The 15428-nt window shown below is 42.6% G+C and overlaps 1 protein-coding gene across 1 annotated transcript in view; it reads right to left on the bottom strand.

The window, feature by feature from the left end:
- CAAP1 (caspase activity and apoptosis inhibitor 1) overlaps window positions 1-15428 on the bottom strand; it is a 33056-nt gene that overhangs the window by 15586 nt on the left and 2042 nt on the right. Inside the window, exons 3-4 of the mRNA XM_074994714.1 lie at window positions 8167-8251; window positions 5036-5114 (exon numbers count right to left, since the gene is read on the bottom strand). Of these exons, the coding sequence (XP_074850815.1) occupies window positions 5036-5114; window positions 8167-8251 (164 nt within the window). The remainder of the gene's footprint in view (window positions 1-5035; window positions 5115-8166; window positions 8252-15428) is intronic.

The following is a 15428-nucleotide window of genomic DNA, read 5'->3' as shown; positions in this document are numbered from 1 at the left end:
GAAACAAGCTATTAGACATGGATTTTTGGTGCAGCTGTGCATGCAGTTTGTGAATATAAAATCAAAGAACTGTTCTGAGGAATTATATTTTCTTGCATTCAAAACTCAACTGCAGTGAACAAGTACTATCACACCACTCTCTGAATTACCAATAAAAATCAACACATTAAGCATCAGTCGTGAAAACAGTAGCTGCAATAAACTCTTTCATATCTGGCAGCCATGGGAGTAGGAGGTTGCTGGATATTCAAATATTCTGGATAACAGAGAGGTATACCTAGCAATACACAACACTAAAGAAAAATTAAGATATCAAGAAAAACAAAAATGTATGCAGAGTACTTTATTTACCAACAGTAGTATAGTACACTGTAAACTTAAGGGTTGTGTCTACACTTGCGTTCCTCTTTTAAAAGAGCCAGGGAAATAAAAAATGCAAATGAGGTGTGGATTTACATGTCTGGTGCCTCGTTTGCATATTCTTCTTTTGAAGGAAGAAAAAAACCATGTCAACGCAGCTCTTTCGAAAGTAAACCCCATCTTCGAAAGAACCCTTCTTCACTTATTTTACGGGAAGAATGGTTCTTTCAAAGATGGGGTTTACTTTCAAAAGAGCCACTTCTACACTGCTTTTCTTCTTTTGAAATATGCAAATGAGATACCCAATATGTAAATCTGCAGCTCATTTGCAGTTTTGATTTCCCTTATTTGCATGCCTCTTTCGAAACAGGAATGCAAGTGTAGACACAGTCATATTGTATTTGCTGTACTTATGGAAAGTGTAACTAACATTTATTTGAGAGTTCTGGATGACAGAGTTCCTGTTAAGGCAGACTTTACTGCATAGTCTCTACCAGCCTTACGCACTATGCTCAGGTTTATTTGCAGGAACAGGTCTGCAAAACTTGATAATTAAAAATTCATGGAGACCAGGGAGGTGTATAAGCCAGTTAGGAATATTAATAGGAAATGACAACCAAAGCAGAAATGCCCATGCTAATGGCCAAATCGAAGAATACTAATGAGGCGCTGATATGCACATTCAGTGCCTCATTAGCATGCTGGCCGCAGTTCGCTCCTTTTTGAAAGTACCCCACCAACATTGAAATCCCCTTATTCCTATGCCATTTCAAAGTTTTTACTAAGTGTAGACACAGCCTTGGAGAAAGAAGCAAGAGCTTTCCTATTTTTTATAAGGCAAAAATGTGGTATAAACCAAATATTCTTCCAAAGGTCAAGAAGCCACATTTCTAGCCCATTTCTGATTTACATCTGACTTGCTTGGTGCTTGGCTTGACGAAGAATGAGGTTTGCTGAAAGTCACACAGTGAGACCAGGTCTACACTAGACCTGAAAGTCAATCCTACATACACAATTCCAGCTACAATTGCTTAGCTGGAATCACCATATCTACAATCGACTTATGTGGCAGTCTTCAGAGAGGGAGGTTGACGGGAGAAACTCTCCCGTCAACCTCCCTTGCTCTTCATGACAATGAGGAGCACATGGATTGACTATTGAGTGCTGATAGTTCAATTTCATGTTTCGCCACTAAGTGTGCAAAAATTGAACCCCAGAAGATCGCACCCGACCAGGTCAATTTCCCAGTAAGTAGAGACATACCCTGAATTAATTTAATGGTTAGATCCTTTTCACTCCTGTTCCTGACCTACTAAATGCCAGGCAGCTTTCTTTTTATTTTATCACATCTAATCACTGTTTGTATTTTGATATCCTTTAATAATTGACAAAAATTGTACCTTCAGTAAAATCTAGCTATCCACACAAATTTTAAAAGTTAACAAAAACGTTGACCAAAATCAGCACGACTGAAGAGGGAATCTAACCAATCAACAGAAATTCAAAGTATGGGACACACTGGGACATGTTCTTCACTTCTACATGTCTACAAAACTAGAGGAGACAAACAGAATTTTTTAAAAACCTTTAATGTCATGCCATTAATATAATTCAGGAATACAGAAAATATAACATCTTACACGATATTGCACCGATCTACACAAAGCACAGTTGGACCCAAGTGTCTCAGAGAGACTGACTGAAGAACTGAAAGGGATATCTCCCCCGAGCACTGAGAGTGAGACTGATATTTCGAAGGTGGAAGCACAAAAAACAGTGAAACAACTAATGAACAACAAACAAGAGCCCTGTAAATGATAAGACCACAGGAGAGATGATCAAATACAATGGAGAAAGCATAATTCAGGAAATACACTGACTACGTAATATAGCATGGAAAGAAGAGAAAGCACCTAAGGAATAGACAAGATCTGTGCTAGTGACAATAGCCAAGAAAGGAAGTACACTGGAGTGCAAGAACTACAGAATGATTGCCCTAACAAGTCATCTAGGTAAGGCGCTGATGATGATACTGACTGAGAGATTAAGACCGCAGATAGAAAAACATACAGCAGACGAGCAAGCCGGGTTCAGAAAAGATAGAAGTATCATACAGCAGATATTGACACTAAGACTGATAGCGGAGAAAGCTTGACAAAAAAAACAAAAGCGTATACATTTGCTTCGTCAATTTTCAAAAGACATTTGACAGTATAGATCAGAAAGTGACTTGGGCGGTGTTGGAGTCATATGGAGTGGATAGCAGATGGATACGGTTGTTGAAATATATCAGTGATAATGCGGAGGCAGTGGTGAGAACATGTGGGGAGTTGGGAAGTTGGTTCAAAACAAGCAGAGGTACGAGACAAAGAGATCCAATATTGCCAAGTATCTTCACTGCACATCTGGAGAGAGCGATGGACAAGATCAAGGAAGAGGTAAAAGGGATATCTGTGCACAGGAAAAGAATTAACAACTTGAGGTTCATGGATGATATAGTTATCCTTGAGGAAGATGAGGAGGAACTAGTAAAAACGGTGCGGGTGTTAAACGAAGAAGGGAAGCGGTACAGATTGATTATGAACATAGATAAAACAAAAACAATGGTGTTTGGAGATAAGGAAATAAGAAGGAAGATCAGTGTTGATGGTATTGAACTAGAAAATGTAGAGAAGTTCACATATCTGGGGAGCAACATAAAGTATGATCTAGACGGTTAGAAGGAAATGACTAAAATAGTGAAACCAAAGAGAGTTTGAAGGAGATGGAGAAGATCTGGAAAAGCAAAGCAATTAGCTTAAGAACAAAGCTGGGCATCTTGAAAACTTGTGTATTCAGCAGCATGTTGTACGGATGTGAGACGCATGATAACTAAAGATTCAAAAAGAAGAATATCGGCGTTCGAAAGGAGTTGTTATAGAAAGATTCTGAGAATAGGTCACCAATGAGGAATTATACAGGAAGATACAGCCAAAAGAGAACCTGCTGCAGAAGGTTATAAAACAAAAGCTACAACTATTTGGACATATTTGCAGAATGAAAGATGAATGAAAAATCAAGACCCTGGTATCTGGCGTAATGGACAGGTCAAATAGGAGAGGCAGACCCCACAGAGAATGGATAGATGATGTAGTAGATTGGTGCGGAGCTCATCTACAGAAACTAAGCCACTCCACACTGGATAGGGAAAGATGGAAGGAAATAGTGAGAGAGGCATCAGACACCAATGGGCGCTGAGCCCACAGTTATTGATGACGAATGGCTTACATGAAAGAAATCACTTCAACTCAAAAGCTGTACTGAATTAGCCGGTAAATCATTTGGTAAGTCTTTTTCTGAAAAAGACTGTCTTCAAAATGCAAAGAAATTTTGTTTCTTGAATTGATTTTTCTCAGCTTTAAAAATCTGCAGGGATTATAACAATATAAATTTACTTTAATATCAGATTTTCTGTTATTTCTTGAAGACTGCCATAGTCAAGCAATTTACTCCCTGATATGGTGCAGTTCTGGCTGTTTTCTGAACGGTCTTACTGGCCTTCAATTTATATTCGCTTCTATATGACTTGAAGTCCTTGAACAAGGTGCAGGCAGGAGATACGGTCACAATATCTTTCACCTAAATAGGCTTATTCTTTGTGCTGAATTCTTTGTATTTTTTCACCTTTTGCAGGAGCCGGTGGTTTTTATGGAGTTCTGATATTTTTCAAACTGCCTCCAGAATTCTCTAATACTAGAATGGAGAAAAGGGATATTCATCTGTTCTCCCCCTTTCATTCCTTCCCCTGTCCATTCTCAAAAACATAGTTGCTGCAAGAGGTGGGAGTGTCTCTATTATTTTGCACCTCCCTTGGCCTTGTATCTTCACAGAAGCTAAAAGGTATCTCCTATTCAACACTGGCTGCCCAAGCTTGTTTCTGACCCCCTTCCTCAGGAACTTACTCCAGTACCGCTGCTCATGGTTTTACTTGTCAATTGCAGAGTTGAAACTATCAAGATTCTTGTCAGTTTCACTGCTCCCCCACAGGTTCTGAATGGGGCAGTGAAAACTGACAAGACTCTTCACAAATATTCTTGCTGTGTCTTATAGTTTTGTGAAACTACAGCAGAATGAAAACTGGCTTTGGAAGACTGCACTGTAGTGGCCTGTTTACATTTGGCTCATGCCTGGAAGACTATCTACACTGTCACAAGAGCTGAAGAATTCCCTTTCTTTTAAAACCGAGGTTTAGGTTCACATGAGGTTAACAGTATTCCCCTGAGAAAGTTTCCTTGTTCAAACAGGTAAATGGATTTTGTGATCCATTCAGACATATAGTAATTAAAAATAATATTTTACTTATTTTTATTTTTACTGTGTTTCATCATTAAGTGACAGTTTTCCTCTTAGTTTTTTCCCCATAAAATATTAACTATTTTATTTAGAGAAACTATTTTTAGTCAGTTGATTGTGGCTGGAAATCATGACCACCTGCTTTGAACTCTAGTTCTAAAAACATCCCTAACTCTAATGATACTACTCATATGGCTTCAAACAGTTTAGCCATTTGAGTAAAGGCCGAAGAGGGTACTGGGTTCTTTGGTGCTCCTGTGAACCAATCACATAAGTAAAGGAGGATAAAAATCTCTTTCAAGTTTTTAAGTAGCTTTTAATAAAATCTTTTATTAATACTCACTGACTGACTGATTGAACTCCGGTCTTATCTCCACCACGGCCTGCATCTTCATCAGTATCAGAGTCAGCATCATTCTCACCTTGACATATAAAATTTCAGCTCATAAGATTACAGCCAAATGGTGCCTTCTTACCCGCTTGGACTTACAAGAATTAATTTTACCCAAAAGTCAGCAGTGTAGTTTTTCCAATTGAAGGAAATGTTCTAAAATTAAATTTACCCAAAAGGAAAGCAATTTCTGAAACAGCTGCTGCCCACAAGCTCAGACTAATTTGCTCAGTCTTTTGATTATCCATTAACTTATATGAAAATACAACTGCATTCCAGTTTTTTCCCTGTACTAAAGATAAAGGGCAAAGAAAGGCAGAGAATTCAGTTCAAGCCTCTCTGCATCATATATGGCCCATAGCGGTCTACAAAAGAGGGACTATAGTTGGAACACCCACTCAGAGGACTTTTTCCATCTCCTGCAAACAAAGGGAAGTTCAACACTGGGACAGAAAAGTTAGTAATGAAACAGATCAATGTTGAACGAATTTGACAAACACACCAGGGAAGGAACTATTGTGTCTGACCTAGGTATTATCTGTGACTACACGGATCTAGTAGCCGAGAGTCCCAAACTGCAGAGTACAAAAAAGGCCACAGACACTATTTAAGATCCTAGATCATTCTTGCAAGCCTGAGTACTTTCACACACCACAACCATATAAAACTCAATCATAACATACTAAACTGTGGCTTGTCCCAAGTGTTTGTACAAGAAAATATGACACCCTAGGTGCCTAAATAAGCATCTCCCTGCCAGAACCTGCACCTGACATCCCACCCCACCTTCTTCCTCCCCACTACCTTCTGCTCTCCACCCTGCACACCTACCCAGATCATAACCCAAACCCTCTATATTCCCAACTCTTGTATCGCTACCTGCTCCCAGACCCCTCACCCCAATTCTCTTCCCCAGGTAACAACCCAAACTCTGGACCATGTAGCCAGGTCACAACCCCCAACAAGACCTCTGCATCCACTCCTAAATTCCTCCCTCAGGTTAGAATCTCTGCAACTCAATTCAGTCCCAGGCACAAATCCCTCCTTCACCCAAACTCCCTCCCAGACCCCAAACCCACTCCTGGACCCCAATCCCCTACCCTGAGCTCCATTCTGCACCCAAACTCCATCCCAGACCCTCCACTGCCTCCATTAATATCATGGAAGAGTATGGCCCTGACCACTTACCAATTTATTGGAGTGTGTCGTCCGTTCCCCCCCCACCCCCCGTTTCCAAAATTATTGCCCATCCCTGCTCTATTCCAACACTTGAGCTAACACAGCTGAGCTGGTACAGCAGGGGAAGTAATAAGATACTTATATATAACAATGGCATATTATGTTCTTCTGCAGCAAGTAGGGATCTAAGGATTTCCCTTCTGGTCTGATCCTGGGTCAACACAGTTACATACTATCCTTTGCCATGAGCTAAGAGAAGATTCTCATTCTACCCTGTGACTTTATACAATCAAATTTCACTTTAAAGGAAAAACAATTTAGAGCTTGCCAGAAAAATGGATTGTTTGCCTTCAGAAAGTTAAGATGAAAAAGAAAATCTGTTTTTCTTAAATTTACCTGGAAAATTAGAGATTTTGTTGAAAGTCTGACAACTGAAAACTTCAGGCTGGACACTGAAAGACTTCCATTGCGGGGGCCGGGGGGGAAAATCAAAACTAAATATATGCGTTGGAGCAGTTAAACTTTAAACTGCACCCATAGAAGACAATCACAGAGGTTCCAGGGATTGCAGTTCAACGCCAAATCAACAAAAAAGGTCAATTTGAAATTATCAAAATATTAAACTTTTGGGAGGTTTCTTGACAAGAAACAAGATCTTCCATGGAATAAACTCTTCATGAAAGAGTTTGTTTTATCAAAAACCTTATTTTCCATGAAAAGTAGTTTAGACCAGCATTTCCCAAACTGTGTTTCATGGAACACTCGTGCGCTGCACAATGTGAATACGTGTTCCATGAACAAATGTTGTTGCTACCGATATTTTTCCTTTTAAAATATTAAATAAGAAATTATGTGTATCAAAAATACTAAGGTATTTTAATAGTATTTAGATTGTAGGTATATTAGTATTTATAACACTTTAATACAAGTATAATTATTATGTGACTTGTGCTGAAACAGGGATCCAAAAAACACTCTTCCCATTTTAAAAAAAAAAAAAAAAAAAAAAAACCACTATAAAATGTTACTTTTTTATTTTCCAATAGTTTTGTGTAAAAAAATATAAAAACCACAAAATTTAAAAATATTTTTACACACCTTATGTGTTTTGAGTTTCTTTTTCTTTTCTTTTTTTTTGTAGATTTAAGGAAAGATAGTCCTTTTTAAAATAATATTCTCCTTTCTATATTTGTACAAAAGAAAGGCACTAACCATCTTTCTGCTCTTATATTGATGTTTTGTTTTAGGTTTGTACTTAATTTTTATACTTAATTATAGGGTTGCTAATCCTCCTCCTATCAGAAGGACATTAATTTTTCATTCAGATTTTCTGTTTTTTTGGTTCTTTGTCAAATACATCTACAAAACCTAATTCTTTTAAATCAACTTTAGGGCATTATGAGGCAGCAATTTTTCAGTACTAACTCACCATCCACCCACTCACCCACACCACTCCCCAACCCCAGACCAAGCACGTATGTGTTCCATCCATGTATTCCAAGCCCTAAAGTGTTTTGTGCTTAAATTAGTTTGGGAAATGCTGGTTTAGACAAAGTTTTTGAGCAACTGTAAATACATCATACCAGATGGCCTTAGAAAAACGTGTTTATCCATCAACAGGTCTTAACTTAAGAGCTCTCTACCATCTTATTACTTATATTTCAGTTTAAATTACTTTAAAAATATATTTATCCAGACAATTAACTGTTTAGAGTACTGGAAGTTTATTCCCTTCCAAGTGATACATTTTAAGAGAAGAATTCTGAGGATGCAGTAGTTTGATATACAGAAAAGACCTCTCTTGAAGGTAAACTCAATTAAAACACTGTTGTGTAAGTAGAGACCAAAATCCGTAGAATTGATCAGAATAAAAAAAAAAAAAAAAATGAAGAGCTAGTTCTTACCTTCAAGAATCCTCAGGAGCTTTTTCTCAGATAGAAGTTCTAACTGCTCCAGACAAAGCCTTTTGATTTCCTCCACGGAACAATTCTAGGGAGATTGAAGCAATACATTTCAAAATCAAACAACAAAAAATGCACATTCATAATCCACATACCCTAAGGAGAGACATATATGGAAGCCACAACCAACCCTTCATTCCTACCAAAAATTAAACAGCTACTTTCTTTAAAGTGAAAGAAATAAACTGAAATTAGTTTGAGAGCGGGACAGTGGAGAAGGAATTCTTTTTCTCTTTGTCCTACTTCAAAAAGCTTTTGAATTCTTGCTGGAGACCCAATGATCTTCTGTATACTTCCTGATCCCAACCACCACCTTCGGAACATGAACAGCAAACATAACATGAACCTTTACAGCTATTTCAGCTCTACCTGCTGCTTGTTCTCATTAACAAAACTAGGAGGGATACTATGTACATCACCCAAGTTTCAGGTCTCAAAGTCCATGCAACATCCAGCTAAGAAAACAGATCCTTTTTTGCTGTGAAGTACCTTGCTGAGATGTCCCAGCCATCCAACAATTACAAAGGAGCAATAAGTCAACTTGAGCTGGGGGTGGGTAGTTTTTCAAAGTTAGTAGTTAATTATAAAAAATGAAAACTGACAAAATAGAAAGATAACATTTCTGAAAAACTACACAATATTAAAACATCTGTTACCTAATCTTCCTGTAGATTCTATGGTGGCTGTGACAGCTGAACAAAATGCAATCTAGTGCATCATTATGAAGCAGAAGCTAGTAACATTAGCATAAACCAATCTTATGCCACACATTCTGTCCCCAAGTAACAGATGAATTAAAAAAAAAGTTTAAATTGGTGAAGACTTTGAGCCAATGAAACTGCACCACCTAAATCAGGTAGTGAAGTCTTACGCTTTTAGAGCTATAGGTCCTGGATTCAATTCCTGTTGCCAATAATCCACTTGGGGCATCAAGTTACATACACAAGACCAAGTAGCAAGGATCTGAAAAGTGATTTTAGAAGAGGAAGTAAAATGTTAAGTAAAATGTACTTAACACTCTTCATGGATAATTATATGAAGCAGTAGGCATCCTTCAGTCTGCATAGACTATGGATCGCGCCCTTTAAAGTTTCAATTGAGGACTTCATTTACAGCATCTATTGTGACTATGAAGACCCACATGAGAGTGACAGTCCTTGCTGCATCTCTTGCAGATGTAGTGGGTGTCTGGCAAGTCCTTATTGTGCTTTTTGTGCACACGCTTCTCCTCTGCTAGCTGTCTGATCTTCATCTCGCCTTTCTGAAGACCCTTGTGTAACCCCTGCCTCCATCTGCTGCGGTCATCTGCCAGTTCTTCCCAGTTGTCCAGCTCGATGTCTACCTCTCTGAGGTCTCTCTTGCAGGCATCTTTGTAGCGCAACTGGGGGCGTCCGGGAGGTCTTTTGCCAGAGGCTAGCTCACCATACAGGATGTCTTTTGGAATCCTTCCATCATTCATCCTGTGGACGTGGCCAAGCCAGCGGAGTCGACGCTGCCTGAGGAGGGTGTGCATAGTTGGAATTCCAGCTTGCTTGAGGACGGCGGTGTTGGTCACTCTGTCCTTCCATGATATTCCAAGGATGTGCCTGAGGCAGTGCAAATGGAAGACGTTCAGCCTCTTTTCCTGGCGAGCATACAGGGTCCAAGTCTCGCTGCCATAAAGGAGGGTGCTGAGGATGCAGGCTCTGTAGACTTGCATTTTGGTGTGAGTGTACAGCTTGTTGTTATTCCACACTCTCTTGCTGAGTCTGGACAGAGTTGTGGCTGCTTTTCCGATCCTCCTATTTAGCTCAGTGTCCAATGACAGGGTGTCAGTGATGGTGGATCTGAGGTAAACGAACTCGTGGACGACCTCTAACGTATAGTTGTCAATGCTGATTGATGGGGATTCAGCAACATCCTGAGCAAGTACGTTTGTCTTCTTTAGGCTGATGGTAAGCCCAAAGTCCTTGCACGCTTTGGAGAACTGATCCAGCAGTTTTTGAAACTGGTCTTCTGTGTGAGACACTACAGCAGCAGCATCTGCGAACAGCATGTCTCTGATGAGGACTTCTCGCACCTTAGACTTAGCTTTCAGCCTTGCAAGGTTAAACAGTTTCCCATCAGATCTTGTGTGCAGCAAGATGCCCTCTGTTGAAGATCCAAAGGCATGCTTCAGGAGGAGTGCGAAGAATCTCGAACAATGTCGGAGCAAGCACGCATCCTTGTTTGACGCCGCTCCTGATTCTGAAAGCATCCGATAATGCGCCGTCATATTGGATGGTTCCTCTCATGTCTTCATGGAACGACTGGATCATCTTGAGTAACCGTGGAGGACAGCCTATCTTGTGGAGCAGTTTGAACAGACCATCCCTGCTGACCAAGTCACAGACCTTGGTCGGGTCGATGAAGGCTATGTAGAGTGGCTTTCTCTGCTCCCTGCATTTCTCCTGCAGCTGCCTTAGAGACAAGACCATGTCAACGGTAGACCTCTCTGCGCGGAATCCGCACTGCGATTCGGGGTAGACCCTCTCAGCAATCTTCTGGAGTCTGCCAAGGATGACGTGAGCGAACAGTTTACCAGTGACGCTTAGGAGAGAGATTTCACGGTAGTTGTTGCAGTCGCTTCTGTCTCCTTTGTTCTTATACAACGTTACAATGTTAGCATCGCGCATGTCCTGTGGAACCTCACCCCCTTTCCAGCACAGGCACAGTAGCTCATGTAGGGGTTCCAGGAGTGTGTCCGCAGCACATTTGATTACCTCTGGTGGTATACCATCCTGACCAGGGGCCTTTCCTGCTGCAATGCTGTCGATGGCTCTCTTCAGTTCATCCACAGTCGGTTCTTGATCCAGTTCGTGCATTACTGGTAGGAGCTCGACAGCATCGAGGGTTGCGTCAACCACAATGTTCTTGCGTGAGTACAGCTCAGAGTAGTGCTCAGCCCAGCGCTCCATCTGTTTGGCTTTGTCAGCAATGACTTCACCAGATTAGGATTTCAGAGGTGCCATCTTGTTCTGGGTGGGTCCTAATGCCTTCCTCATACCCTCGCACATTCCTCTGAGATTACCAAAGTCGGCACAGGTCTGGATGTTGCTGCATAGCTGGAGCCAGTGGTTACTGGCACAGCGCCTGGCTGTCTGCTGTACTGTTCTTCTGGCCTCTCTAAGTGCTTCCTGGGTACTCTGGCTCGGTGAGCGTTTGTACTCCAGGAGTGCAGCACGCTTCTTTTCAATGACTGGAATCATCTCATTGGATTTAGCTTCGAACCAGTCGTTCGTGTTTCTAGCTCTTCTTCCAAACACCGACAAGGCCGTGTTGTAAACTGTATCCCTCAGATGTTGCCATTTGGATGTCACATCGGCACCCCCAGGGCCGCTGCGCAGATTTTCCTGGAGGGTCCCTCTGAACTTTTCAGCTTTCTCTGAGTTTGCCGTCTTTCTGGCGTCAGTGCGGGGCCTTCCAGCAGGTTTAGAGCAGTACAGCTTCTTGGGTCTCAGCTTGAGCTTGGAGCAAACTAGCGAGTGATCTGTATCACAGTCAGCACTATGATAGCTGCGTGTCAGAAGGACGTTTTTGAGGTTATTACGCCTAGTGATGACCACATCTGGTTGATGCCAGTGCTTCGAGCGTGGGTGTCTCCACGACACTTTGTGCTGTGGCTTCGTTTGGAAGAATGTGTTTGTGATGCACAGTTTGTGGTACGTGCACAGTTCAAGGAGACGCTGTCCACTGTCATTCATTTTTCCCACACCGAAGTGTCCTAAGCAGGAAGGCCATGAGGCCCAATCAGCTCCAACTCTTGCACTGAAGTCACCCAAGATGTACAGTTGTTCATGAGCAGGTATTTGCGCTACAGCAGCACTAAGCACATCATAGAACTTGTCTTTCATTTCTGGTGTGGCATACAGGGTTGGAGCATAAGCGCTGATCAGGTGGACGGGACCAGCGCAAGTTTGAAGCATCATCCGAAGAAGTCTTTCTGATCCACCCATGACTAAATCAACCATTTGTAGAAGGGTGTTTCTGACAGCAAAGCCAAACACCATGCTCTCTGGGTTCTTCTTGGGCTTCACCCTGCCAGAAAAAGGTGTAGTCCTTTTCCTTTAGAGATCCCGAATCTGCGAGTCGCGTCTCTTGCAGTGCAGCAATATCAACTCTGAGCCTCTTCAGTTCCTTGTTGATGACAGCAGTCTTGCGGGTGTCACTGATGGCTTGAAGATCTTCAGTCAAGCCGGTCAGCATGGTCTGCACATTCCAGCAAGCAAGCTTAAATTGTTGATGTTTCTCATTTCTTGTTGATTTTCTTATTGGTTTGCCTGGTGCCCAAATTTCAGTCACTTGTCAGGTTCAGGAACCTTAAGCCTCACACACCCAGCGAGGCAGGTGAACTGTGGCGGGACAGTACCCTAGTGGCTGGGGGCTGCCCAGCTTGAGGCGGGCGTTGACTGTCCAGTGAGATGCGAGGACCTCTCCCACCATCGAAGGCAACCCCTGGTGCTCGTTCTCTACACCAATCGAGCAGGAGCTTATAACCGGTATCTGTTGCCTCCCGTGTTGATGCAACGCTGTTCAGCGATGCCAGAGTACCTCTCCGGGCACAAGCCTGGGCACTTATTATGGAGACTCTGGGCTGCCCAGACACCCATGTCCCCCTCTCGGCTTTACTGATATAGTCCAAAGGAGACGATAACCTCCATGTCTGGTACCAGCTCAGCTGCAGGAGTTACCAGGTCAGTGCCAGAAGTTGACACCGAACCGCCTTCAGACTCCACTCTGGATTTTCTGTCAGGGTTTACTCCCTTAGCCTTTCTCCTTCCCAGGATAACCCACAAGGCAGTGGGGTGTGGAGAATGTGGTTAAGGATCCTGCTACTTCACCCCTCTGTCACCATGAGTCACCATAGCTCCCTGTGGAACAATGACCTCATATCCCCAGGACCCTCCCCCACACCTTTCACCACCCCTCCCCCCGGCTACCATCACCATAGGACCCTCCCCAACCCACTACCCCCATCTGCTCTCCTGTCCACCCTCCTCACTGCACTGGCCCCTCTCCCCCCAGCTGCTCTCAGTGCCCCCAGGTCCACCTTCCCCCATCGCTCTTCAGGCTCTTCTCTTCCGAGACTCATTTTCCTGGAAGTGCTGCCTTGCAGGGCACAGGTGGAACAAAGTACATGGAATTTCTACCTTGTGTGTTTCTGTATCAGACTGGAAAACCATTCATTTAACCTTTTTAGGATATATTACAAGAGGTACACTCGGAATAATACTGTTTTTTACAAAGAAAATCCCTTGACTAATCTAACCCTAAATTACAATGAACATTTCAATTTTAGGTTCTTCTTTGGCAGAGGCTGTTAGTCTTAACTATAAGTTTCTTGTTTTCTTTTGTTTAAAAAGGAAAAACATTCCTCCAGGGTGAGCATTCCAAATTCACATTCACTTGTGACTTAGATCCCAGAAGTCAAACCTCAAGGCACTAATTCTACAGAATATTCTAATCAGGGCTTTTTCGTGCTGGTATGAGACGGCACACGGTACTGGCACCTCGGCAGCACCAGCTGGGAGATGGGTGGGACATGAAGCCCTGTGGCTGGGAGCCAGCACTTGCCAGCATATCCAGCCCCAGGAACACGGCCAGTGGACAGGGGTTCCTGACAGCCTATGGCAGGGTGCTGACTGGGGTGCAGAGCCCCATTGGCAGATCCAGCCCTTGGTACCCAGCTGGGCTGGGGGAACCCCATCAAATCCAGCCCTGGAATCCAGCTGAGGGGCATGGATCTCTGGCAGCCCTGCAGCAGGGAGCCCCCGGGGGCAGGGAGCCACGACAGCAGCCCCCGCCACGGGAACCCTGGTGTGGAGCTCGTTACATACCTGCTGCTAATTTTTCAGGAAGAAATCAAGCACTGGTTCTAATAATAAATTAAGAACATCAGATCTTTATATAAGCAGTAGTATTAGTCTGTAGCTTCACAAACAACAAGCAGTCTTGTAGCACCTTAGAGACTAACAAATTTATTGGGTCATGAGTTTTTGCCAGTAAGACCCACTTCTTCAGATCAGCTCACAACCCAATAAATTAGTTAGTCTCTAAGGTACTACATGACTGCTTGTATTTGTGAAGTCTTACTGTAGCAATTGTGGTATGAAAAAATGATGCTCTATTACTGTTAGTTTTTCTTCCATACCATAGCAAAGATCAACCTACAGTAGATCCCCATGGCAGGGAGCAGGGATTGCATTCTTCTGCAACCCTGTGTAAGTCACATTTTGTGCAACTTGAGGGCAGCTGGGAACCAGGCTGCTGCTTGCAGAGCCTCACATTAACCCAAGATAGGCCCCAGAGATACATGCACTACTGTACAAAGAAAAAGAAAAACATCTAAACAGTTTTACAAATATAGAAGTCAAGTCTCATTACCAGTCATCTCTATATTAAGAGATCTATTTAAGCAGCTCTTCGACCCAACTACAAAATGTTGTCATCTCTGTAAACCATAGAGATGAGCATAGGATCAAAGTACAACCGTGTCTTAACGGTGCATAATAATACTATGCAGCAATTTAGGAAAAGGGTATCCAATAATTTTTGCGATTGGGGGGGCACTCCATGAATTTTGGTAAACTGTCATGGACTCACAACTAGAGAATACACAAAAGGCAGAGACCTAATGACACAGATTTTGTGTGTGTGCAATGCACAGAGACAGGGAGTGTGGATGTGACACTGTGTGTGAGGTACAAAGACTGGGTTTGTGAAAGACATGGTGTGTGCTGGGGCTGCGGGGTAAGTTTCTGAGAGACAGTAGGTGTTGTCTCTTTAAGACCAGGAAAGCTGTTCTGCTCTGTTGCCTCCCCCATTCTCTGCTCTGGGGGTGTATGTATAACAGAGAGAGAGGGAGACATCTGCTGATAAAATCTTAGAAACAGTACACTGCCTCCTAAGACAGACACTTGCCTCAGTCACTCACTATTCAGACTTCTAACAGGAAAGAGCTCTGCTATGTGTGTGACTCTCCCCAATCCCTTGCTCTGCAGAGATTGGGGGCACACGGACAAGGGGACACCCTGACTTCAGCACTCCATTCCCTCCACTCTAAACAGCAAGCAGCTCACCTGAACGACACAGCAATGCAGGGAAAGGGGCAGCTAAACACAGGCTGATGGCGGTAAAGTAAGTATGCTCTGCTAATCAGCTGGGGGCCTGGCATGCAGTCTATAGGC

This window comes from Carettochelys insculpta, chromosome 5 (genome assembly GCF_033958435.1).
Source record: "Carettochelys insculpta isolate YL-2023 chromosome 5, ASM3395843v1, whole genome shotgun sequence".
NCBI lineage: Eukaryota > Metazoa > Chordata > Testudines > Carettochelyidae > Carettochelys > Carettochelys insculpta.
Note: the sequence above shows the minus strand (reverse complement) of the source record. Positions and strands in the feature narration are given on the sequence as shown.